General features: G+C 43.3%; 1 protein-coding gene across 1 annotated transcript; it reads right to left on the bottom strand.

Annotated features, from left to right (window-relative positions):
- Window positions 1-298: 298 nt before the first annotated feature.
- On the bottom strand, window positions 299-19,559 carry RSPH9 (radial spoke head 9 homolog). Its single transcript, XM_026844605.1, has 5 exons — window positions 19,512-19,559; window positions 18,594-18,890; window positions 17,879-18,008; window positions 17,194-17,340; window positions 299-549 (listed from the first exon to the last, which is right to left on the bottom strand). The coding sequence occupies exons 1-5, from the start codon at window positions 19,557-19,559 to the stop codon at window positions 389-391; spliced, it is 783 nt and encodes a 260-aa protein (XP_026700406.1). The 3' UTR covers window positions 299-388.
- Window positions 19,560-27,678: the final 8,119 nt, after the last annotated feature.

The following is a 27,678-nucleotide window of genomic DNA, read 5'->3' as shown; positions in this document are numbered from 1 at the left end:
GAGTCCAACTCTGTTTTTGTTTGTCATTCATGGGTGACAGCAGGCATTCATTTGTGTTGTCTCCAAATTAGTTTTTGTGTAAGCATGGTGCCTTTGTAATCAGACAGATGGCCAAGGTTTGATTTCTGACCTAGGGCTTTGCCCATCATGGAAGAAAATGCCATTTGTTACTAAAGGATCTGCAGTGACACATTACAGGGAATTCATTATGGAGTTGAGGGAGGACTGCACACAGTGAAGTCCTAGGAAAAGAATCTAGGCCAGAGTCCAAGCACAGAAGAAGCCTACTCAAAGTGCAGAGGTTTCACACATTTATTAGAACAAGCAGTAAACAGAAATCTAAGTATAAATTCAAAATGTTCTCGAGTCTTCGTCCCAGACAGGAGAGTCACATCATGAAGGGCAGATCTAAGTTCTTCTCACCAGAGCCAAAGTAGATGTAGCCATATTGCTTGGTCATTGGGACGTGGTAGAAGGTCAGTCCCAGCCACAGCAGGCTTCGCAGCACCACCACAGTGCCTCCCTTCTCTAGCTGGACAGTCCAGGAGCCTGTGTGAGAACATGCTCATCAGTCATGGGAAAGGAGGAAGAGGCACCATTCCTGGAGCAAGCAGTCCCTAAGCTCAGAGCAGGACTGCACTGAGTTCTGTCTGACCGGTTAACAGTGCACAAAGCTGCACTAGAGTTTGTGATGCCTATAGAGGGAAGTCGGGGAGACCAGAAACTTTGATGTCCTTTTTTCTTTTGTCAGTTTGGCATTATAGACTCCCCTTGTTTCCAGATGTCTCTCTCTGGGTTCACACAGTAGCATATTCCCATGGCTATGATGGTAATATCATATTATGCGTCACAGGAAGAGACCCCTGGTGCTCCAGACTTGTATACTTGATCCCTAGGAGAGACTACAGCTATTCTTGGCTGCTTCCGAGTGGGCAGCAGTTACTCTAACAAGCTCTGCCACCTACTTGGTCTAGCTAATAGCTATAGAGAGCCAAGACTAGCTATAGCAGTCATGCATAGGTATGAAATCTCTTCTTAAAATAAACTTGTAGCATTAATAGTGGGAAGAGGAAGAAGGCGCTTTCCTGCCCCAGGGAAGACTGGTTTCCCTGGTGTGGTGACTGGGAAAGGAGAAGAAAAGAAAAGCAGAGTATTTAACATCTCGGAGAAATTTACAGAATTCTCTTCAGTCTTTTTTGGCTCCTCACTTGAAGAGGATGTGCATGGTAGGGGCAAAGGGATTAGTTTCTACTTTAATCTTGCTTTGGCCCTGCAGAGGAGGTTCAGAGCCAGTGTGAAAATGCAATTTCTTGTGGATGCAAGGAGCTCTAAGCCACTGAGTATTTGTTTTGCATCTGACATGACAGTTTGGGAACAATGCCGAAGGGGAGGGGGCTGGAGCATCAGCTTGGATTCAATGCTGGACAGCAAGGAGCTGCCAGGAGAAGAAAATACCAGCTTCAGCACCAAATCAGTAATGCCTAGAGGCTACAATGTAGGGAAGAAAGTTCCTGCTGAATCTCCATCTCAAAACAAAAGCAGTGGGCCCAAATTTAAAAAAAAAAAATGCAGTTGGAGCTGTCAGGCTACTACTGGCCTGGAGTCAAGCAGTCAGCCTATCTGCACCCAAAGCCAAAATCTGCCAATTCCAGAGTAAACAGAAAGCCTGTAATGTGTAGGGCCAGTTAGATGGTTTTCATCCTTGTAGATAATTTTAGGCTCATCAATTTATGCTGTGACTCATGCTTACTCATGTCATGGTTAGCCTGGGGAAGGGCTTCTGTGATTGCTGTCAGCTGCCAGTCCTCCCCCTCCCACTAACTTCTGACTCTTGGCCAATTTTAGTCACATCTGACAAAGGGCTGAAGGGCTTTAACACCACAAGTTCCTACAACAGCTCTCCACAGGACGTGGCCCAAGGGTTGACTGCAGCTCCTGAAGCTATTTGGTCTGCCAGCAGCTGCAAGGAAGCACAGGCTGTTTGGCTTGCCTGGCAGCCAAGAGGCAGCAGCTAGCTGGGCAATCAGTGTTTGTGTAGCTTTGGGCTCTTGCACATTCGCTCACAGTACATGTAGTCTCTTATGCAGTTCATAGCAAACTACAGTATTCAAGTGCTTGAGGGAGGAGGGAAGTTAAGGGGAAATGTATATATGGTAGCTGCAGAATCAGAAAGAAACAACACAATTCAAAGCTCTGTAAAGCCAGGTGTCATAAATCGTGCTGCTCACCTCTTACCTATCTCTTCTCTTTGTATTTCAGTACTTTTCAAAGGTTTCTTGGACACCACTGTTTCCCCTATCTCCTTCAGTAGCAAGTTACACAGGTTTGTTGTATCATAATATGCATAGTGTAAGTCCTGTGTCATCTTTGATCTGTTATCTTTCGGAAGTACCCTCTTCTGTTATGTACAAACATGGAACCAAATGAAAAGCAAGAACACCTACCTTCCTTGACAGCCGCTGAACTTTCTGACAAACTGACTCTGGCTGAAGGATAGAAGTACAAAAGAGACACTCACAGTCTTTAAAGACTTGGGAGATTCCTGAACTTACTTCTGACTCACTCAGCTCTATGTTGCCACTAAAGACAAAGAGCTGGAACCACAGTAAAGCAAAGCACTACTTAATATAGGGCAGGATCAGTGCAGGTGTGTACCATCTTTTCAGCTTCCTTGCACTGTGACATTCTTTGTGTAGGTCCTAGTTAAAACACGAACTAGTGCCTTCACAAGCAGTGGTTTCACATACAAGGCAGCCCCAGTCTCCCACGCAGTCTCACCAGTGCCACTCGTATGGACACAAACTGGACTGGATCTTTGTCATACCAGGAGCAAAAACATGTATTATGGTTCAGCCAATGGGATTACAAATTCTGACTGACCAGGTTTCCGACAAAATCTTCATGTTCTTAAGAAACTTCACTACTTGGATAGCATGGAAACCTAGATGAAGAACACTATTACAAGGCAGATCATCCCGTGGCTGAAGCACTACAGCCATCTGCTGTCAAATGACAAGCTTTCAAACAGTTTCCTGAACTTCACAGATTTTCAGCATTTGCTAGTGACAGTAGCTAGACTATGCCTAGGGGTGTTCAGTAACAAGAGGCAAGCATATAGGTCTGAATGTAACTGTGACAACTTTTTCCATTTCTCCTTTGAACACTAAGCTGACTTTGTTTTCAGTGCAGGATTCTTACAGCTTGAACTTGCAGAAATGATCTGCAAGCCCTTCCTCCAAATACTGGTGGTTCTTGCTACAGCTTTATGCATTGGTTTGCAGGGGAGACTGCAAGCTTTTGGAAGAGTTTCTCTGACAAAAAGATAATGGAATGAGGAATTCTTATTGTCTTTGATTTAGAACCAGTCCTCTGAGAAGCAAGTCTGTCAAGAATAGGACTGTGCCTTGCCTTGCTGGGTGGTGAAACCCTTTAGGGATTATCTAGTTGCTAACACCTCCCAACATACTGGAAGCATCCAGCAGCCTGGGTACATGTAATAGCTTGTGTATGTATGTTCATGGACACAGATGAACTCTCTGCCCCAGACTATTTACAAAGAACAAAAAGAAATACCTGGAGCATGACAAGTGGGAAAGGTGAGAGGGAAAACAGGGATACTAATACTCTCAGGAACCATATCTGGATTCAGACTTTTGTTGGACAAAATCGCAGAGAAGGTAGATTAAATCAAGTTCAATTTGATTAAATTCCCATATCTATGCTCTGGGGCAATACAGTACATGGATCCATGATCTCCTCAGAACATTTACCCAGTGTCACACAGGCTTATCAATCTCTGTGGAGTATTCATCAGCACTTAACTAATGATCAAAGGAACTTCCCATGCACCTTCACACCTGGCAGAAATGGACAGATATAATTGAAGACAGCTCTATTCACTTTTATGCTAGATCTCTGAAGGCTGTGATGTGCAGCTGCTTCACTTCCCTACCATCTGTCCAAGCTGTGAACTCTCAAAGGGTTCAAATTTGTCATTTCATAAATGTGAGACCTTTGGGGAATATTAAGTTATTACACTTTCCAGCTCTTCACTGATCTTTGATTCTGCATCTAGTTCTATGCAAATACAGACAATAAAGTTTTGTTGATGCTGCCTAAGTCTTGCTGTGAAATGAGGACCTGGACAAAACAAGCAGGTTACTTAAGGAGACCAATGCAACATAGGTTGAGGACAGGAAAAAATTATAAGAAACTGCCTGAAACCATGATGTCATTTTCATTCGGATCCTGTTTTCAGCCAGAATGATGATTAGTCATAACGTTGCTCTTTATTCTGCAAAGCCAAACAGCAGCAGCAGTGCCACCTTCTACCTTTGACTAAACAGATCACTGACAACATTTTTCTAACCCAGCTATCAAAGGTGATTTATTGAGTATACTTTTCCAGACTGGACTTTTGCAACACACAAAACCCATTTAGAAACTGCAATCGATACACTGTGCTGGTCTGTCTTCTAAGAAGAAATCACATTAAAGTTCTGGAACCTATCTGCTTATTTTGGTCCTTTTCTTCAAAGGAAGAAATGAAAGCCCATTATCTCAGTACTTTTTTTTTTTCCATACCTCACCAAGTTATCAGTATTTGAGGAAATGGTCCAGAAAACAAAATTAATATTTGACCTCATGAGACATGAAGAAAGTTGTTCTCCTTGAAAGATCCAAGACAATTGTATTCCCTTCCATCACAGCTCAAATCTCACAATCTTCAAACAAGATGTTTTTTTCAGGCCCACCTGTCTTGTAGGAGTTGGAAATAATGATGTCATAAATCACTCTAAAAGTACCTCAGTCAGTAGCTAATGAACAGTATTAAATAATAGCTTAAAATGAATATGCCTTCTTTCTTCCTTCAAGAGAATACCTTAGAAATGCATTTAATAGTACAGTATAAAAAGGGATGAGGAGAATCATGAAAATTAAATGCTGCTTTTACCCTTGGGGGGGGGTGGTGTTTAACCTTTCCTGCTATTACAAATGGTTCTTGGAGTAAAATCATTGCATAGGTAGGTGTAGATCTGTATTACTATAAAAATGCAGAAGCAGGATACTGGGTTAAAATCGTTTCTAACATTGGCTCAGAATATCCCATGGCAGTCCTTGTGACAGACAACATGTCTCTTACTGGAAGTCCGGGAAGCTCAGAGCATCAATCTGTAAAGCACACCTAGATAAAACTTGTCAGGAAAAAAAATTTAAGTTACTATTATTTGCATTGGAGGGAATACAACTAGAACTAGGAGACAACAAGGAAAAGCTGACTTTTCTAGAGTTAAATACTTATTTTAACTTGCATCTGTGTGTGAGCTGTAGCCTGTATTGTCCCTAAATCAGGCAGCAGATCTACTTCACTCATCATGCAAAGCTTACTGAGATACAGGGAAAAGGAGGTCATTGCTCTCACACTAGAGGTTTCTCACAGTAACTGCTCTGGTGAGGTTTCCATTCTTCAAAATATATTTTTTTTAAAAGATCAAGTTAATTCTTAAGCTGCACCCAGCAAACCTAAGGAAGCCAAGCACTGTCTGTGCTGAAACTATTGCCTGTTGCTGCTCCAGAAGGGAAGGGAGGGAGCTGATGCGTGGGAGGAAAGAGCATGGGAAAAATATCCGCTGGATGAAGATCTGGAGCTTCCTATTCCCTCTTTGGATCAGGCTGCAGCCTCCACCCGTCCAAACACAGGCAGGAATTCTGAGGAGTTCCTTACATCTTTCCCAAACAAGAAAGTGTTTTGAAGATCCTGATGCTCACCCAGTGTGAAACCACTGCCTTTTTTTTTTATGGCCCTTCAACAACTGCCAGGACACCAGGGCTGAATTTCAAAAGTCAACCTCCTTCTCAGCTCCTTCTTCCTTTCCAGTCGCCAATAGAAATCCCTGTCTCATCCCCCACGTCTGTCTCCGCTACAGGCTGAATCCTGTAATTCACAGAGGCAATAGGATGCGTGAGACATTAACTTTTAAACAAAAGTCTTTTAAGAGGTTTGTTTGCAGAAGAACTTTCCTGCCATAACTGGTCCACTTTCAGTATGACCTCTCATAACATTGCTGCTTTGGAGGTGATTCAGCAGTGCCTCGTTTCAGTGCAAGCTTGAGAAGAAACAGCTTTAAGAGCTAGACAGCCCGATAGAGAGGCTCCATGTCGCAAAAGCTCACAGAGGGTCATAAAAGTGACATTCTCAATTCCTCTTCAAAGGAGGAAGTGTCTCAAGGGAAAAGCAGCTACAGGATGGCTGCACTTACCATTAACACAATATGCTGCCACAAGATCAGGTTATAACATATCTTGCTGCAGTCAGTCCTGAGTGAGAGTGAAGTACAGTTACAGGACAAATATTAACATCCAGAGAGGGGCAGCATAACCGCTTCCCTTTGCAAAAGCAGCCACTGCTTGGCTTTGTGACCCCAAGCACTTAGTTCTGACAATGCTCCTGCACCCGTGGGATTTAGCTTCCATTTCCCTCCAACAGAAAATCCTACACTGGGAAGAGATTCCTACTTCTAATTTGCTGTCTGTAGGAAACAAAGACAAATGGCAAAGCAGAGCAGCTGTAAGGAAAGGTCACTGTGCTCTGGCTCTCAACAAATTTCCCCACACGGACATTTCACGCATAGCCTACCAGCCATAAGGACACATCCAAACACTCTTATGTGGGGCTCAAACTCCTTCATGCCACTTACTGGCTTCAAACTAAATCTCTTTCATTTGCTTGACACACCACCTGCACCCCATATGTTAACACTGCTGTCAATATTTCCAATTCCCCATATAACTATTTAATAATAATTAAATAAAAACACAGACTGGTTGCAGGTTCAGTACTATTTTAAAAAGCCTCCAGAGCCAGGAAAGCACAGCTTACAAACAGTCAGACGCTGCCAAGCGGCTCTTGCGTGGTCCTAATGCCTGCCACGTCTTTGACACACAAATACAACCATGCCCAAACCTCAGAGTAAAATTATCTTACTTCAGAGGCTTTTTCTCTTCATTATCCTCTCTCACTGAGGACACCTCTGCAGCACAAATGATTAAGATGGGCCTGGGCCTTCCATTTACAGACAAAATACCTTCTTCCCACTGACAAGGAAGACTCAGGGATTGCAGTGTTGTCGCAGATGCACAGTATTCAGGTGCCTCCAAGTACTGGGTGAAATTCAGGCCATACTTAAGATATCTGACAACAGTGCCGCTTAATCCAGTTTGAAGCAGCCTCTGCCCTCAAACCCTCATTCCCTCCCTCATCATTCTTCCATCATAGAGACCACAAAAGTGTTTATTTAATTTACTGCTCAGTGAACCAGGTCAGGGAAATGATCTGGCTGAAAAATAGTCTAGCCAAAAATAAAGTTATTTTTCCAGCTGGAATCTGGCTGCACAGCCAGCAATGCCAACACAAAAGAAGGGACAATACACAGACATAAATGAGCAGCAGAGGACGGGAAGGACTGAAAAAGCTAGCACAGAACTAATACACATCAAATTAGTATCCCTTATAGCCCAGTTAGTTTGCCCTTGAGTCCTAAATCCACCTGATAATTAGAATAGAGATAGAATCCTTTAGAACACTTTTTACCTTTTGTTGTTATGAAAAATATGCAGACTTTGCACAGAAAGCATCCAGAACAAAGATTTGTAATGGGGCTGCACACTAGAGAAAACAGCAGGACAATATGCAATAAAAACTTATAAGGAGTAGGGAAAACTGATTAAAATCCCTGCTATTTGGATTATGACAACGACAATATAGATCATTGTATCTTGGGTCTTCTGCAGTAAATTTAGAAATCTCTGAGTGGCAAAGCACCCTTCTTCCAAGCACAAGTTTATGCTGGATCTCATCACACTCCATATTTCTTGTTCTGCTGGTCGCTGTGGAAACGTTTTTGGAGCGTGCCAGGAGTCACGTAGCATCTACCTGGGGAGCCCCTGCATTAATCCGTCACCTTCGTGGGCTTCTGTGAGCCCATTGGTTGGTAGAAAGAAAAAGAAGGAGTCTCTTGCCCCTCCCTGCTCTGAATGAAAGACGCTTCCTCTAAATCTTGCTACAGGATTTCAGGCTCAATTCAGCTTCTTTGGGGCTTTTGTCACCAAACAAATGTGATGTCTTTGAAAGAAAGATTAACAGTTTGATGAAAGGATGCAATGGACAGCTTTGTTCTAGCCTGCTTCCCCCTAGAGCTTTCGGTCACTGTCACTTTCTTACCCACAGGAGAATATCTGTCTGACTCTCTGAGGAGATTATGGCCACCTTGTAAGATTTTGCCTCTCCTGATAACAAAGCACTGGCCACTTTGAGGAAGTGATAATGATGAACAGGGGCTAGATTAGAGGCAAAGAACCTCACATTGATCTCTGAATTCTGAGAGAACACAAAGCAGTTGATGCTGGGATTCAAAACCCACCAAATGCTTAGAGCACATCCAATTCACCCTCCTGCAGGAGGGGCAAGGCTACAAGCCCTGTCAATCCCCCAGTTGTATTTCTTACCTCATCATCAAGTTAACAGGACTAGTTAAAGGGGCTTAGGACAAGGAACAGATGGCACGGATTATAAACTGTCGATGTTTTCATACTAAACCAGATAGGAATTCTGGCCCAAATTACCTGAAGAGTTTACCACTTTCTGAGAAGACTGTCACACTGAGAATATCCATGCAGCACAGTGCAGTTGTGTTGATATTCAAGCTAATTCTGAACACTAAAGATGGCTAAGCATCTTCCAATGCCTGGGATAGCCTAACTATCTCTGCACAGCACAACTGCTATACAAATATACCTATAGATCAACCATCCCTTTTCCTTTTCCCTCTATACACAGCCATACAACACTTCAGTATGCAAAATTTCAAACCATATTATATTTGTTTACAGTAGAACAAGACAACGCCTGTTGACTCCCTCCCTGCAAAAATTCTGTGGCCAAAGGGGCAGCAAACAGCAAATGAAAGCTATACACAGAGCTAACACCAATGGCAGCTGCTGCACAGGCGGGAACTGCCACTTCTCACATGAAGCCCCTTCAGAGATAGATCACTGCCAGCAAAAGCTGACCTTGTTCAGACTTTAGTGACACACAGACAGCCCTAGGCTTTCCCCTGCAAGTAGTTTTTCATCATTCCCTAGAGAAAGGGTTAGGCCAAGGCTGACTGATAAAACTACAACTTCTGGTTGTAAGAGGCTTTACCAGCATTTCCCATCAGTTCAGCAAGGAGTTCTTCTTTCCATGTCCAGTGAACAAGGAGCTGAAATGGAGACAGGGTGGGTGATGATTTCTTTTACTAACAAGGAAAAAACTTTAAATACAATCCCTGGAAAGTTGCTACGAACACTCTGCTTCTGTCCTCGTTGTTCCACTGCAGCAGTCAGAAAGGCAAAGACTCCACCACAGCTCTCAGCTGATGGGCAGCCCTGCTCCAGTATAAACTCATCCAAGGCCTCTGACTAAACAAGACCCCTGGGGTGATACAGACCTAGGACCCTAAAGCAGTGAATGCACTGCTTTATTACCCTTAGACACAAAGCCCAAGGAAAACAGACTCCTTTCCAGAAATCAAGGCAGACCATGGACAGCCAGTCAAAAGCTATAATACTAGCTAGCACTGGAGTCCTGCTCTGCTGCCACATGAGAGGTTCCAGTCTGATCTTGAACTCCTGAGCTGGCTGCACCCCAGCTTGTAGGAGGGACAACATCCTATATTGCTCCCAGGCAACTCTCTTGGGTCACTGCAGGAGTGGCCTTAACAGCCTCTAAAGGCTCCCCAGTCCACACATCACTAGCAAAATGAAGAGTGTCTACTTCTGAAGGATGTAAGAGACATGCTTATGTGTTTGTGTATGTCCATTGCATGCCTGCAATCACTAAGGGTGCTAAGAAAGCTACTGAAATGCCCAGTGGCCATTCCAGAAATTGCCTAAGCCTGGAAGGGACAGTGTACCTTCTCCATACCTACAGTTCAGGAGGTCAGTATACCACACACAGGCTGGAAACTCGGGCCATACCTTCTCAATTTGATGCTGCTCCTGGTGCTTTCCTTTCTCATTTTACTTTTCTGTGGTTTCCTTTTCTGTGCTTAGCACTGACAATGCTGGCACCATAGTGCGCCCTGCTGGAAGGTAGCAGCTATGGCCATCCTAGAATTCTAGGGATAGCTGACTTGAGTTTTAACAGAGAAATTCAGGTACCAATGCTTTAACTAATAACTCGCTGAGCCAGCTATTCGGTTCAACTCCCACATCTGAAAGCCGACTGTTCAGATGCACACTAATCTGTATCACTCCTTCTGTACCACTATGTTATGAAGCTTGTTTGTCAAAACCACTTGTATAAATGTCAGGTAACTCCATGGGATACTGCAGCTCAGTTTCAAATGCCTCTCCCAACCAGGAATAGCTGTGAGCCACACTAGACATTTCAGTCTACGTTTTGGCTACCTCTTTTTATCCTTGCTAACGTGAAGCACTGCCCTCTCATTCATTATGGGTCTTTTAGTTTGGATTTCAGTGAGACAGCTTAAAAAGCCTTGTCCCCGTGTGGCTCTTGGCAGGCTAAGAAGTGCTCTTGCTCTCAGCTTTCACAGAGCTGGGGAGGTGCTGCTTATTGTTAAGCAATGAAAGGGGAGGGCTCAGGTCACATCTGTGAAATGTTAGCGAGAAGGGAGGCTGGGTGAAAGTAGGTGGCCAGCACAGCACAGCACTTTGCTGGATTTTGCAAGGCCACTGGGGAGATAGGCAGCCATTTGTCTTAGAGCCCTGATAACGGGCCGACTTGCTCTCTGCTGGTGAGCTGAGGGTTGTAAATACCTCTGCAGACACAGACTCTTCAAATGGCTGGAGACAAGGCTGATAGGGGATTAATCGCCTGGGGGGGTGGGGGGCGAAAGGGAGTTAATTAGCTATGTTAATGCATGGAGATAAAGCAGGTTTGTGTCTCCTGGCCTTCTTCCTTAGAGCACCTGGGCTTTTGGGGCAGCCAAGATGGGGCTACCAAAACGGCCCTTGAGAGTGGCCAGAGGAAACCATCTCCCACTTAGAAATCCACCCTCTCCATCTTCAAGGGCCCATTAGGCACCAGCTTTTGCTAAACCAATAAAGAGCGTGCTAATGAAGCTCAGAGGACAGGAGGTTAGTGTTCTAAACCAGGCTACTGTTCATCAAGAAAGGCCAGTGCCCAAAGTATTCAGCCAAGGAAATAGCCACAAATCCCTTTGTCTGTAATGCTGTATAAGGAATGCTCCAAAACCACTGCACTTTCAGGTGAAGAAAGAGAGCTACAGTCTGAGTAGCTGTCACTTCCTTCACAGTCAAAACAGCAAAGGAGCTGAAATGATCTTCTGTCTAGGCCCGTTTCTCCTCCTCTAGCTGAATCTTGAAACAGCAAGTAGGCAAGCCCCACTATGATCCCCCTGCCACTGTATACCCATTTAGAATAATGCTATAAAATCTGTCCCAGCATTACAGAGTCAGTCAACAATTACATGAGAGGTCTCAGCTCCCCAGTTTACAATGGACAGCAATAAGTCAAGAATCTCCTCAGTCCTCATGCATCATAGTTCAGGAAGCAAAGCCAGCTGTACTGAGAGTCCTGCGCTCAGTCACTGTCTCAGAAACCCATTGTCACCTTTGTGTTAGTGTCACTGACAATGAAGAAGCCCAAGCTAAACATCACCCTCCACAGCTATTGTCAAGTTTACAGCCAGGCATACCAGGAAATCATCTGTTCTGGATTCCTGCGTAGCACTGCCCATTAAACTGAACTCAGTTACTCATGTCTGGGACTAGCAACTTAATATTTGCATTTGGCTAAAACACAGTTCCCAGGAAGACATCCAGCATGACACTAAGATACCAAGAGACGCAAACTCATCCACTGCGCTTGCTAGCCAGTAATCATTTCACTGTTAAAATTTATACCTAATTTTTCATTTTAGTTTTTCTGGCTATAATTTTCAGATGCTGGTTCCTGCTATGCCCTTCTCTGTTATACTAAATAGATCTTCAGTACCCAATACTTAAAACTCCATGGAGTATTTACACAGTGTAATACAGTCATTGTCATGTTCTTTTCTGTAAGATAAACAGATTGAACTGTTTATGTCTCTCACCAGTCCTTGAATCATTTTGTGGCTCTTTTCTGCAACTCTTCGGTTTTGCAATGTGCTGTAATCCCATTCTGATTCCACTAACAGTATATGCAAAAGTAAAGTCACCTCCCTGTTCCTATTTGCTACTCCCCTGTTTATACATCTACAGCTCATATTAGCCTTTTAAGTCTCAGGATCAGACTGGGAGCTGATGTCCAGTGGGTTGTGTCTGGATTTCCTTTCAGAGCCACATCTTCCAGAGTACAAGCCTGGCTTCCAGTTCCTGCTCTTAGATACATGACTTTGCAGGTAGCTACATCAAATGTATTTAAGTTAGCCCAGTTTATGAGATCTCTAACTGTCTTGCCCTTGTCATTATTTGTCTCTCCACCAATCCTTTACTTCTAGATCATTTATAAATAAGTTGAAGAACATCAGTATTGGCACTGGTCCCAGCTGAAGCCCCTTCTGGCCCCGTACAGAAATACACCTCTTCAGTGACTTCTGAATGAAGTGACTGAATTAGTGACTACTAATCAAGATAAGTTATGGGGAATATTTCTGCAATGCTGGGATTTATTAAAGGTTAGCATTATAAGTATGCCACAAGTCTCCAGAGATGATTTCAGAAGTAAGTTATCTTGGCTCTGCCATTTTCATTTTTTGATGAACAGAAAAGGTTGCCTAACTCTACACTCTCTTAGCAAATAGTCTGAATAGTGTCTGAAACACTATTGTCTTCATTTGATCTGACTTCATATTCCTTTCCAACCAGAAAAAAAAAAAAGAGCATTTCTGCCCTTCCACATTCTTATCAGCCTTTTTACTGTCACCATTTAGTGACAGCTTCTAGTACCATTACTATGCTGCCTTTTCCTCTCAATATACTTGAAAAAATTCTCCTTACAGCTGTCATGGATTATTTCAGGTTATCCTGGCTTCCTTTGTCATTTTCTACTCATTATCAACTCCAATTTGTATCAATCATTAATTGTGACCAACTTTCTGCATTTCTTTATATACTGCGCTTTTTTAAAATCCTAATTCCTACTTTTACTCCATCAGTGAACTGTGGTATGCTTTCAGCCAAAAGCAGCCATTTCTTGACTGGGATTCATGATTTTTTAATAAACTCTTCTCACAGAAATCCTATTTCCATTCATATCTTTTCCTAGCTACATTTTTTCTTTCCCTTTGCCTCTGACATATCACCCCTCCTGCATCAGTTTTTAACAGTGCCCTGTTGGTGTCCCTTATCTCCATATCAAAGTGATCTGAGTCAGTAATCTGTAACAAATCTTCAGAGTCAAGTTATTGCTTTTCTGAACTGTAGTTTGAAAGCACCAAAGAACCGAATTCACCATGCCCTGTTTTGCTTCCCCAAGCTTTCCATTCTACACTGGTACCTTTAGGCTTTCTCCCATCCCCTTGCTTTATCCTTGCAGAATGTAGCATTGCCTGACTGTGGTCAAAGTAAAATCATCCTTCCCCCTCCATTTTCACTTCCCCCATCATGCCAAAGTGACTATTATTTCATATCTACACACCATTAGGTCAACGAGTGAAAATGCTGTAGGCATGCTAGGAATTATTGCTATTTGCTTTGCCATTCTATTATCTACAAGAACATGTAAAACTGCCACAATTCTAGTTCCTGAAATGCTAACACCCAGGGTGCCAAACTCCATGCAGCAGAAAGGACCATGCTGGCAATCTGCCAGCAGCTGAAAGGCTACATCTAATTGTGCATAAAGTTGAGCAGATTGTCTGCTCAGACTAGAGCAAACAAGCTTATCTTTAATGCAGACATATGGCCAGCAAAACCTACAGATCCCAGCATGCAATGTTCTGGCCAGCTGGCCATTTGGATCAGAATGAAGCATTACATGATCTGATACTGCAGTGACAGAAGATCAGTATCTAAACCCCCCGTGTTCAAAAATCATGAGTCAGGCCACTCAAATTCATGAGTTTGGCTCTGAGCTGGAGATTTTAAAGGGAATAAACCCACTGAATTTACTTTTGAGACAGGGTTCACATTCTCCCACTTTACAATCATATAAAAAAATGCATTTTTAAAAAAAAAGCTAAGTGACACAGCCACTTATCTCTGGGAGCTGAGACACCAAGAAAAAATAGACTCACAGTATGATTAGGGGAGGAGCAGCAACACATTCTGAACTCTTAAAGTGCACAGATAACCTGATAGATAGACAGAATCTGGAACCTGCAATCACCACAGATATCACTAGTAAAGATCAGGGTGGCAGACAGTTTTGTTACAAACCCCAGGTTTTCCAATCTTGCACTAAACTCTCTGTTTTTACCATTGTTTCCTTTATTCAACCCAGTTCTAACTTCCTTTCTTCCCACCTCTCAGCTGTCATATAAAATGTTCCCTCTGCCTCCAACTTTCCATTCTGTAAGACACCTCTGCTCTCCTATAATGACACACCATACATTTTATGACAGTTACCCCCTTGACAGCCATCACAGATGCTCAGTCTCCAATTAATAAAGAAAACTATTCCAACAGAGTTTTTACTTTTAGACAGGTTAAAATCAGCCCTTAATCTCTCAGTCCTGTTCTTTAGGTCTTTTAAGATGCTAGGGGAATTCTAGCCAATTCAGGCTGGGAGCATCACTCAGATGTTGCTCACCCCCAGTCTTTTTTTGTGTATTTGTTGAGGGCAGAGACAATTCTGGCTTCAGTCACAATTCTAAATGCAATGGATTTGGGAATTCCTACTTCTGCTCTGACAATAGCTGTTCAAGAAAGGACCTACCCAGGAAGGGCAAGAAAAACTTCAGGTCAAAATGAGGGGATTTGCCAGAGCTATGAACATGTCAAGAAACAGAAAAAGCACTGTCTGCTCTGGGTCAGGACTGACATGCACTGGCAGAGTTGAAGGAAGGTAATCTAAGAACCAGAGTTTGAGCGCCTTGCAATCAGGAGTGAGCAACTTTGGCAGAGCCATGCTGATAAAATCAGCAGAAAGCCTGTGTCTGCCCTCTGTTGGGGTTTCCCCCCCCCCCCCCCCCCATTTTCACAAGCAACCAGTACTTTAGACACCTGAATGCTCATTAAAGGGAAGGGAGTTGATCTTTCTTTAATGTCAGAGCTCCTATCTGCATGTGATAAAGTGCAATTAGAGAGGCTACATGCCTTGCTGATCCTGTAACCAGTTCCTGTCTTACTTCCTTCGCCTGACAAGCTCATTCCATCAATCCCCAAGTTCAATCCAAAAAAGAACAGGACAATACAGCGGAGTTGCACAGGCACTATGATAAATCTTCTCCTCTTCCATTAAGAAGCACTCAGCTGCACTTGAGCTCAGGTAGTCTTCAAGAGGCAAATTTTTTTTGAGGGAACTGAGATCTACACCAACAGCAACAACCTTCCAGGAAGGGGTCAAAGGTTCACGATTACACAGACCTCAGGTTGCCACAGGAAGACAAAATATGGCAGTGGCACAGCTGAGGCCCACTTCCTATCTGCCACTGGGTAAAATACAGCTACAAGTCAAATTTGATTTAAAGACTTCAACAAAACCTCCATCTTTATGGCTAACACACAGCATGACCTGCCAGTTGCCTAGATGCAAAACACTGCAGAATGATACCTGTAATCTTTCAAAGGCGCCATTCTCCATCACAGCTGATGATGAAGGTGGCTAAAGTCAGCTCTGATGCAAACTAGCCTTCAGGCTCTTAGTCCTTGATGCCTGTTTTCTAGTGCAAACATAGAAAGCACTCCAAATTCATCCCCTTTTGCAGTGGCTCTGTGGTTTCAGGCCTCACAAAATTAAAAAGTCTCCCTACAACAAACCCTAGAAAAAAAGAGGGGGAAAAAATGTAAACAGTAGCAACACCTGAACCACTGTACAAAACTGCAGCTAGTATTTTCTTAGTAGGAACTAACCCCCCTTGCAATACTCCTTTTTGAGTCAAAAGGGCCACCTCGATGAGCCAATATATGTAAAAATACACAGTCTCTTCAGACTACATCTCTGGAAAATGACTGCAGCAAGGACACTGCCAGTAGTTGAACAACGCTTTAGATTTTAGCATTGTTTATGCTCTGAACAGTCAAAAATGTTCTGAATTCAGGTGGAAGCTCACTAGGTTCATTCTCAGTTCTTTTTTGCCAAAGAAAAGATTGAGCAATATATATATGACAAAATCTGAAAAGCTATTTACAGCACTGGCAATTCACTGTCCTTACAGCCAATTCCATCTGGCACAGGTCACCTACTATCCTATCCTGCTACTCCAGGATAGGAATAAAATATCAAACCTAAGTTCTGATTGTTTCCCAAGAATCCTTCTAGAGAACAGGATGTGAAAACACTTGGCCCAATCCAAAAAAATGCAGCAAATCAGCAAAAAGCAGTTAGAAACAAACAAGAAGTCATTCCCATCTCTTTAGAGGAATACTCTGCCAGAGGAATCCCTGGAAGAGGCTTTAAATATATTTAACAGTTGTCCAGCGTAACAGTAGAGACGTGAACTGAATATACATTCCAGTATGCAAATCTTCCTTTCTCCTTCCACAGTGCATAATCCCACTAGAGTACAGATCATTCCACACTACAGCATTTCTAACACAGTTTATCAAACGAATGTTTGAATTCAGCCTCTCAGAGATATCAGTTTAGTGTTAATGAGACCCCATTTAGATAAAGAAGAGCATTACTGAGTGGGACAAGATGTATGAAATACTTCAAACCACATAAATTCCCCCTATCACCGGTGGAATTATCTCTCCCCATAGGGACACCAGCTGTCACAGGCTTTACGGGACTCAGGAGGGAATATGGCACTCAGGCAAAGGGTGCTGCTGGTGTGGTCAGACCTGTTGTGAGGATGTGACAGCCCTGGTACACTTATATCTTACCACTGTAAACATTTAGAATTGCCTAAAAAAGGAATTAAGTACATTATTCAGTAAAGGATAAAGCTCCTTTACAGATTCGCAGGAGCTTCTCCCAAGGATACCAACTCCACAGTAACACACACCTTGTCACCTTGGTATTTCCCAGACTACTCAGGTTGCCTTCCCCTTTATTTCACCTGTTGATTCTGCTACCTTTACCTTGTGGGATATCATGCTCCAGAGAGTCTAGAAAGTCAGTGGATGGGTCCAGGTCAGCCTTTTCCAGCAGGGTTTTACTCTTCAGGTTAACAGGCTCAGTAAAATGGAAATAGGAACTTAACTTTTTTGCATCAGTCAAAGAAAGACCTGCAAACAGCCATTGGTGACCATTAATACAGTGAGCTAACATTCATTATACCATCAAGTATCACATTGTTTTTCTAACACCCACAGCATAGGATAGAATCACAACCTTTCTCTAGTGGACTCCACAAAAGACTTGCCAGAAATGTGTGGCAGGACCCCCCAGTGCTGTGCATTGCAGACCATGCTAACTGCAGTCCCAGATAAGCCACAGGCTTGAGACCAACTCTCTGTGCCCATTTAGTTACATCCTACATCTAGATGAAGAATTCACTGCAGCTATAATTGCTAAACGCTGACATAAACTATACACAGGCAAATGAAACTACAGGTTTAATGACTCAGAGCCATTACTGACTCTCCTCCCACCTTCCAGAGCTGAATCATGCACCTGAACATTAGTGGCACTGGATTCTCTCCTCCCTGTTCATCATACCCAAGGAAAAAATAAAACTGAAATCAAAACATCAACTAGAGAAAGTCATCTAAATTTACAGCCCTTATGATCAAAGTACAGTTGATCCTGATAATAAGAATTTACCTTCAAAGTTTCTGTTTTCATGCACAGACCCAAGAGGAGTCTTCACAAATGCCCCCCGGGGAATGATACCAACTGCTCTGTCTATCTGTTCTATCGTAGCTACGAGGCGGGCCTCCTCCTTGATCATGGGCTTTAAAGAAAAATAGGCAAATTTTAAAGGCAGTGCTTTCCTTGTTGTCATTGCTGAAAACAAACTCGAGGTGACAGTACAAACCACAATGGACTCATCATCTTGGAGCCCAATGGCACTAAGAGGAGGACCACAGATCTGACATTCTTCTCATAAGATATGACAGAAAATGGGGCTAGGAGCAGCCAGTCTAGCCTCACCAGAGAGCTAACTATCCCCTCCCTTCACCCTTCTTATCCTCCCTCTCAATTAAGCTACTTATCACTTGTCTATTCATTTATAAAGAATGGTGCCTGCAGCTCCTATTAAAGCTTCAGAAACCGCAGTAAGGATCTGTATCAATTGTGCGTAATAAAACATGAGGGAGATAAAATATTTCTGAGTCATGTGTAACTCCAGAGGTAACTGAAGAAAGAGTTCAATCAAGAAGCCGTTGCTACACAATGACAGTGAAGAAGAAATCACATATATTCTACCTGAGCACAGGCTCAGCCTGCATGTTACAAATGAGGAGGAAGATCCACCACCTGTCCAGCGTGAGTGGTACAACTGTAACAGAGTTCGAAAGTGTTTTGCTGTATTTACCTCCTTACCATCTTCAATCAACCTTTCAGCATCTTCTGCATTTATCTCAGTGTACTCATACTCAAAAGAAGGATCTCCCTGGAAGCGGCCCTTCAGCTGCTCAGCCTGCACAACCATCTCCTTGGTCGCTGGTGGCAGGAGGCTCCATTCCACACAGTTCAAGCTGCCAGCGACAAACACGACACAGGCCCGACCCCGATGAAGAACAGGGCTCCACGCAGCCCTGCCAGGCCCCTCAGGGCACGGCGAGGTTCCCTCCAGGAGAGCTGGGCACGGCTGGGCATCTCGCCGGGGAGGCTGTGTGTCGCCTGTGGGTCAGCCGAGGCCTTCCTGTGGAGCAAGGAAGGAGAAAGCAGGCCTCTGGAGAGCCTGCAGGCATCTGCCAGTGCCAGTCGCATGTAAAGCTAACCCCGTCCCCACGCCCAGAGACACCGCAAGCCAGACCATTAAGAATGCAGTTACTGACCTGCACAGGTGTTCCTCCATTCGGGAGGCCTAAGTCCAAAAAGCAGGAGGGTCTGCAACTGTACTGCACTTTAGCTGGGATACCACAAAGGGCTCCATCTTCCTCATTTCTTACATGAACAGCAGTAAAAAGACCCTTCTGGATCTCACTGTTTAGAGTATTATTTTTACAGATCTTACCTAGCTCATGTACATCTACGAATATATGGCTTATTTATGAATTACAACATTTGGATCACTCTTTGGAGGCTTATTGTGCTGAATCACATACAGACAGACATCCATGAAACAGCTCCTGCCCTAAAAATCTTGCAGTCTGGCTTAATACAAAATGCAATGAATAAATAATGAGACTGTGCAGCTGTTCAGACAAATAGAATTTCTGTTTGACGTCTTCAGGAACGTTAAGCTTTTATATGTGTGCATTATATAAATATATGTGTATGCACTTACCTTTAAATCCATTGTCACGTCATAAATTTCTTTTTCTTTTTCATCCATTTCCTGTTCACTTCTAAGGAAAACACTGATTCTGGGACTGCTGCCTGTTACAGTCGTCACCTGCTTGTCTTTCAAGTGAGATGTTTAATGAGCTGTACAGCACACAGTCTGACCCATTAGTTTTACTTACACCACACAAAAAGCAGCTCAGATTCCTGAACGTTAACCACCTCTCTTTGACATGAATCAGGCGGAACATGCAGGGGTGACCACAAACTTTTTTGTCCACGCTGCCACCTAACACTGTGTCGTAGTCTGATTTTCTCTATGGGAATAGGAATTTTCAGGCTTTTTAATCACTGATGTTTCTAGAACCGTGTGTTAATATTTTATGTTTTGGCTGTTATCTGGCCAGTAAACAGTAGAACTGCAAGGCAAACTTATTTCATATGAGTCAGAGAGGCAACCTGAGACTATAATGAATTTTTGCCACTGTCAACCACAGCTGGATTCAAACCAGATGCTAACAGCTGAGAGGCTCTTTAGCCTGTTACGGAACTTCTAATACACCCAGTCTCCAGTCTTTGCCTGTCCTGCTGAAGACTATCAAAAAGAAAATCTATAGCTTAAGGAAATTCTTCCTGGTTCAGTCAAGTCTGGTGGGTAACTGTACTCTGCCTTGCTTTGTCTTGACCCCAATTACTAAACACTGATAAGGATCGGGAAGTAAGTGGTTGTATTATTTATCAAACAAAAGGTCAAAAGCGCTGCTATTCAGCAAGGTCAAAGGTTACCATCACTGTTATTAAACAGTTTGAAGGCAGTTTCTCCCATCCCTTGCCATCCCAGGCTCGAACAAGGAGTTGCTCAGAAGTTGGGCAGCCAGGAGGGAAGAGAGGCACCAGGCATCTTTCAGCCGGCTGCTGGGTAGGTGGTTTTTCTTAGAGACCGGCTTCAGCGAGGGAAGGTGTGCTCCACTAATGCACAGCAGCTCCCATCGGAGGACTGAGCTCTCCCGCCTTTGCACAGAACATGCACGTACCTGTGTGCCAAACAGCTTCAGCTCCTCCCAGGTCCACCCCGTTATTGCTGGTATCCTTTTGGATGGGAAATCAAACTCGAGTTCCCTTCCTCTTGTCTTGGACAAGGTAATGAAGCTCACAGAACTATGTGCAGCCTCAGAGTTAAATATCTTGAAATACATGTAAGTTACTGCTGAGTGCACAGTGGCTCCTGTATGCTTGCGCAGCTTTAGAAAACACTTGAAAATACTTTTAGTGATGTAGTAGGAAGTGAGCTCATAGAAAGAAAAATAGCTATTTATCCATGTCACTGTTTCTGCCGGTACAGATTAAGAAGGCTGCAGTCAAAATACTCTTGCAGGACAACTTGTTGCATTGTCCTAAGCATCTGTTAGGCTGATACTGCTCTCAAGTTATGCTGCTATCCATCATCCAGGTCACTTTGTCATGTGATGGGGACAGTCTGCAGTTGGTTCTGATGCATCAAGAAATAGATAGGCGTTATTTCTTCCAGGTGTGTTGGTTATAAAGTCTGGTTTTCCTCCCAATTATCTCAAAAGTCCAGACTGTCTCTGGCTTCAGAAACATTGTGGCTTTGAATCATTTTCCTGCATGTAAGTCATTACTGTATAAGGCAAATAGGATAGTAAAAAATAGTAAACAAGAAAGGAAAATTGAGTTTTTCTCAATAAGGAAGGCTTGATAGATGGCTGCTTGACAGAAGGGGAGGAGATCGTGGATGACAAACCTTTGAACAAACTTCAAGAACTGCAAAGCGAAACCTTGAGCAATGCTGAGCATAAAGTAAGGAACTGGAGCCAAGTTAACTGTTTAACATCCACAAAAGGGAGCAGGGATGTCCCTACCTGGTATAATACTGGCACTTTCCTCTGTCTTGGAGATTCTACTAAACATGGCAAAACTCTGGGAATACTTTGTCTGCAGACTGTTTAAAAAGGATGTGGGTCTTTTGGCTTGGCCAGGACCAGTGACATTTTCTCCATTAGGGAGACCTGACTATCTGTGCACAGTCACTGGGAGGCTTAGAGAGGAAGGGGTGAAGGTGCAATGTGTGCCGTGGGCTGGGCTCCTCCACATCTGGAATCCCTGCAGTAGCAGTCCCAGTAACAGGTCAGCAAGGAATCAGGCTAGTAGGTCAGGGTGAGAACAGCTGCGCTGAGATAAAGAGGAAATCTGTGGAATGACTGACGAGCCTTCCCTGGAGATTCTTTTTGGCATAATCCTGGGCAGGCAATATGCCCAAAAAAGTGGTTAACCTGCTCTACTCAGGAAAAGACAGGCACAAGAGCCAAAGAGCTTTGTCATTCTGTGACATGAAGTTTTCTATGTCTTTAATGGTTTTCATCACTCCCCTAATAGAATCTGTCTTCCTGACTGCTCTTGGCACAGGGAACAGGTAAAGAGTTTACTGGGGTAAGAAGTACCAATGTGCTGATTATATCATCTTGCCTGGGCATCACATGAGTAGCTGTGATTCTTCCAGCTGGTAACTGAACACACATGTTTGTCTTTGTATTTTTAAGGTATCCAGAGGGGTGAGATGCAGTCCTCTAGCTTTGCACCCACCATGCTGCTAGTCAGATTGCCGACAGTCTGAGTAGGAGGAAGCTGGTGAGGAACCCTTGTAAAGACAAAACAGCACAGTGCGAAACTTCTGTGTAAGTGTAGTCCTGACTGTGGTTAGGCTTCAGGAGGATTTAATGCATTGGTACAGGTATTATCCACATTTCAGGCTGCTCATCATCCTAGTGTCTTGGAACTGGGAGTTAATATAACTAATACAGATTTTTCTAGACATCCTAAGCAGGGATAGGCACTGCATGAAAGATTGCTGAATTGTTTTGGTGATACCCTGGAAGCAGCTTGCTGACAATGATCCATGGTCTTCACAAGTTAAATTTTTAGGACACTGAGCTTGTCTCTACAAGCTGCAATTGCTACAGCAAAATGGTGGAAGAGCATGTCTTAGTAGTAGGGACCTGAATGATTTCAGCTTTTCAGAGCCATGACCAAGACTACCTTTCACAGAGAGGAAGGGATCAGCAGCCATCAGTAAGAACAGTCTTGGTGTAACAAGGTTTAATCAACTTGTCCTTGTAAGAAAGCCTAACAAGTCTGCAGCTGGCAGGTGGCTCCAGGCAGAATGTCTCTAAACTGTTTAAGTACAGGGGCAACAAAAACCTGAGTGATGTGTGAAAAAAGCATGTGGCAAGCTGACCATGGGATGAGCGTTTCTGGCCTACTGCCTGAGAGCCCAGAGCAGAAATGAGGAAGTAGATCCAGGGGAGCTCTGGGATCAGAAGGCAGATCTCATTAACTAAAGATGACATTTTCAGGAAACATTCTTCTTCTAGTAAGCTTTGCTTTTACCTAGGCAGAACTTATTCCCATTGGAGACATCTGCGTCTCTCCCTTTGCCAGATAATCAGAGACCACTGGCCTTTTCTCTTGTCACTTTCTGTAGTGATTGCTATTTCCAACACCTTTTTTTTTTCCCCTCAGAAAAATACTTCCAAATCTGAAATTTCTGCTCAGTCTCAGGCACCTGCTTAAAACTATTAACCTTTAAAAATGTGTAGGAGCCAGAAACCAACTCAGGTGGAGTGGGTGGCTTCAGATGGCTGTCTGTGCCCTCTAAGCATCAAACACCCAGAGAAGTGTTTGCATCCTCATCTCTGGGGCACTGACTTGTCAGCAGAGCTCAGCCACCCCCTCAGCAAGACTTTTGCTTTTGTGTGGAGTCACTCTTCCCACCTGCTGATGAATTACTTTGTTTGAACAACCCAGCTGTGTCACGCTGACACTTTTATGTGGTTTCTTTTCCCAGTAATAGAGTGGAGCCAGGTGAATTATACCCGAAAAGGGGAGGAAAAAATGGCTCCCTGCACAGCATCTGTTGCAGAGTCTGTCTCTCTGCATGCAGCATGTGGCCCTCACCCAGCCAGCCCTGCAGTTGAGCTAACAAAGGAGGGTTTTCCTTGTTTTTACTGCAAGACTGAAAAATATGTTCTTTTTTAGTTCTGGAGAAAATGTTACTCCTCTGAAATTTCCAGCCTTTCTTTCCTGCCTGTGCTCAGTTCTGGGCAGAGATTGAGGAAATCTGAGATGACCCATGAGAGAGAACAGCAGAGACCTCTGCCTAAACTGTTTGAATAGCTAATACCCTTTCCAAATACTGGCACCTGGGAATCCTTTAATGACTTGTATGATGCTTTGGGTAGACTGAATATCTCCTTTCAGAAACAAAGACATTCTTATTATTTATTTATCTGCCTTAAATCTTACAAGCAGTTAGAAAGTAACCCTTTGTTGTATTATGCTCCTGCCCCTGTGCTGGATATCACCAGGCAAAAGTGTAGTCTCATTTCTCTGATTTAGCAACAAGTTTAAGTCTTAGAGCAGATACTTCAGATTTATGTCAAATTTTCAAAGAGGAGAATTTGTCCCTATTCATTTAGCAAAATCTTAAATGCACACTGCCCATTCAGAAGAGTGAATATGTGAAAAATTCCAAATATTAAATGGATGTGTGCCTCCAGCATAGCCATTGAAAAGCTAAGTAATCATTTGTAACTGAGAGAAGGGTTGTCACTGAAAGAAGTAATAGACCACCCTGTAAAATATATTTTATCCTCTGTGTTGGGAAATTATTTTAATCAACTGAAACTTTATTGACCTTTATTGACAGAACTCTGGTAGGAGAAATGTTTCCTTCTTCTCTGCTTAGAGACCCCTACTTGATCTAAAGAGAAAATGCAATCTGTGGTTTCATCTGCATGCGTGAAGACTCTTCTTAATAACACAATCCAGAGTCATAACCATTTGAAATTTATTTCCTACCTTTCTCCTCCTTGCCTTGATTTGTTTATCATTGTCTGTATCACTCCCAAAACCTAATTAACTCTATAAAATCATCATCTGTAGGCTTAAGCCACACAGTTCCTTGCAGACTCCAACCTTTCTTGCTTTGATCTGTTTTCCAGTTCTCTGTTCTTTAAATAAGTGAAAGAATTTAAAGCAAAAAAATGAACAAGTAAATGCTGCAACTTTAGAGATTTTCCTTTACATGAGCCCAGCTTACACCTGTAAACTGCAAGGGTGCAGGATCACTCTGGGTTTGTTCAGCAAACCCAGCAGAATTAATCCTCCCTCCAGTCTCATTGTGGCCTGCAGCCTGTACAGGGATACAAGTAGTGTCACATATAATTATGATAATACTGAGTACCAGCTTGCTTTCCTGCAGTAACTGTTATATTTGCCTTTGCTTCTACCAGCATCTACCTCAGAATTTCTTGCAGCACAGTAACCTTGTCCTTGTCTGGCAAGGTCTGGAGGTCATTGCAGATCTGAGCCAGGGAAGTTTCCTCAATGACAATAAGAGAAACCACGTGCCCAAGCCCCCACTGTGAGTTTGTCAAAGCAGCAGCACAGTGCTGTGCCAATAGAAAATGGGGTGGGTCTCAGTTAGTTGTTTGGCCTTTATAGGCAGCCACAGGCAACTTTGAGGCTCATGACAACCTTGGAGGCATAGAGGTGCATCTGAACTGTGAGGCCTGGGACTGTTTTCCAGCTCAGAAGCCCAGATGTGCACTGCAGTCACATCTTGCTTGCTTGTCAAGATGCAGCCTGGGTGCGTAACCATCTGCCCTCTCTTCCCTCTCCTCTGTGCCATGCTTCCGGCTGTCTGTTGGAAATAAAACTGGGATTGAGGGCAGGCGAGTGGGTGCTGTGGTGGACTTCTGGTTTAGACAGCCATAGTGTCTCTTATAGTTCACCTCAGGCTAATAACTGCACATTGCCAAGCTTGACCTGGCACAGTAGAATCACTATGAGATGGGCTGTTGCCAGCTTCTGAGCACCTGAGACATGCAGACTTAGACTACTTGAAACTGAGCCAAATTTCCTTTCCCAGAGAACCATCATGGAGAAACTTCAAGTACCATTTGTTTTACAGCTACCAGCAGGGATTAGTTAAGGTGTAATTGTTTTGGGAGAGTGCTCTTTGGATCAGTACTGACTGATCTGGCTGCCTAGTTCTAGGACTTTGGTGCGTCTCTGTGTGCAAATGCTTACTCAGATTCAAAATACAAAACAACTTGATGTTTCCCTTTCATTTGACCACAGCTTTATTTTTGCCCCTGTTAACCCAGAATCATATCTTGGCAGTTTCTTTGCAATGATGGGCCACAGCTGTATGAACTTAGCTGAGGGTGGGTGAAAGCTGCAGCCTCTTTCAAAACACTATCTACTTGATGTAAGCAGAAATAGGTAGGCTCTTAGATGTGTGTATTGCTGAGTGGTTAGAAGAATTGTGCTGTGAAAAAAACTGTAATCAGAAGCTGTATCTGGTTTAAAATACAGGTTTAGCTGCTGGTTGAAGCCTAGGTTTGGCAGAAATCAGTGGCAAAGCTTTCACTGATTTTGCTGGATGAGGATCTCATCTGTAGAGTGCAAATGAGGAGCTAATGGTACAGCAGTAGCAAAAATGGCAGTAAAACAATTGTGGTAAAGTCAGGTAGGATGCTCGAAGTTTTGCATGGAGAAACAAAATTATAAACCTACAATTTGAACTTGATGAGAAAGTGAAAGTGCTTGTGAGGTGACTACATGCTCTGAAGAAATGCTGTAAGGTAATGTCATGGGAGATGATTAGAGCGTGACCTGGGCTCTGGTCATTCAGAGTACCTCTCTTCCAAAGAGAGCTCACAGCTGCTCCACATTACTGACTAATGTGGACTCCTAGGGGGGGAGATGCCTCAGAAATTGTTGTGAGAGCACAGCAGCATGGTTCAAACTCCCAGAGGACTTCTGATTACAATTATATAACAATGCTAAAGTCCACTGAACTGATTGCTTAAGCCAGAAGTAACCTTGGCTGATGACTAACTCCCTTATATGCTGTAGAAATCCTACCTTGTAAACATTCATAGACTTCGTACTCACCAAAGCAGCCCCCCTGCTCCCTCAATAGTAAGAACATCAAGGCACTCCTTCCTACCTTATAAGCATTGGTTCAAGAGAAGGCAGCATGCAAATGTCTTTTCTGTTCAGTTTAAACAGCACCTCCTTGGGTGCTATGAACAACTCATGAATAGTAACATCATCATTCCTCCTGCCCTTTAGCTTTTAAACAGAGATTTAATGCTCATAGAACCTGAAGGTAGCAAGGGAAGCCTTTGTTTGTGCATTTAATAAGTACTTTTTAACATCATATTTTATAAGGTTTTTTTCTTTGCAAGGTTACAACTCTAGAATAAAGACCTAGGGTGGATGAAGAAATGTATCTCTCTCTTAGGTGCTATGTTCCAGAAACGGATGTGAATTGTGTTCTATAGGCAATTCATGTTGATTTTTTTTGTGGTTGTTACAGTGGTTGTGTCAAAAAAATAATGGGTCTGGTGAAAACAGTCGAGACAGCAGGCCTGTGAAAGTAAGGAGCAGGCAAGCAGCAAATGTGAATTTCACTGCACTGATTTTGTGCGGCGAAAGCTTGGTAGACAGTGCCCTCTTTGTTCCACAAAGAAGAATGCATTCCTCTGAACCTTGCTGTTGCAAGAAGTAAGTAAAATTCTGGCTAAGAAGGATGTTGAAGAGATTCCAGCCGTTCAGCCTGGCCTGCTTAATCTTTGTGTGTTTGGAAATCCTGTGCAAGTCAGGGCTCCTCTAGCCCAAAGTGGAGACTGCAATAAATGTTTGAGCATAGACTTCTGTGTCCCTGCAGGGACATCTAGCAGATGTGGACACACAAGCCTTTGTCACCAGAAGTAAAGAGGAGCTTTGATCCTCTGTAGGAGCACCAGGACTGTATCCATTTCCAATGCTGTTTCTCTTGAAAGGCTCCTGGAATTTGGAGCCACGGGAGGACCCAAATGCAGACGAGATTCTCACTCATTATATTCCCTGTGCTTCTACACAGGGTTCAGCCAGGCTTGTCACAAGCTGGAATTGTTGCTACCAAAATTAGAAGAGGGAAACAAGAAGGAGAGTCTTTCTAGAGAGCCCTCCTGATCGAAAGAAACACAAAACACAGAGGTGCCAGGGGTTAAGAGCAGAGTTTTGATGCTTCAGAAAAATATTAACTTTCTGGTCTTAGAAACAAACCTGCATGGGAAGGATCTGGAAGTAGCCTGTGGGCC

Source organism: Athene cunicularia (genome assembly GCF_003259725.1).
Source record: "Athene cunicularia isolate RWA chromosome 3 unlocalized genomic scaffold, athCun1 chr3_part1, whole genome shotgun sequence".
NCBI classification, from domain to species: domain Eukaryota; kingdom Metazoa; phylum Chordata; class Aves; order Strigiformes; family Strigidae; genus Athene; species Athene cunicularia.
This window is presented reverse-complemented; position numbering and strand designations above follow the sequence as displayed.

What these genes read in the sequence shown, in the direction of transcription:
- RSPH9 (XM_026844605.1), bottom strand. Translation starts at nt 19,559, where the DNA reads ATGGATGAAAAAGAAAAAGAAATTTATGACGTGACAATGGATTTAAAG. An exon ending in ACGTGACAATGGATTTAAAG is followed by an intron (nt 18,891 to 19,511) that starts GTAAGTGCATAC and finishes GGCGACACACAG; the next exon opens with CCTCCCCGGCGAGATGCCCA. An exon ending in TGAAAACAGAAACTTTGAAG is followed by an intron (nt 17,341 to 17,878) that starts GTAAATTCTTAT and finishes GGCTGTTTGCAG; the next exon opens with GTCTTTCTTTGACTGATGCA.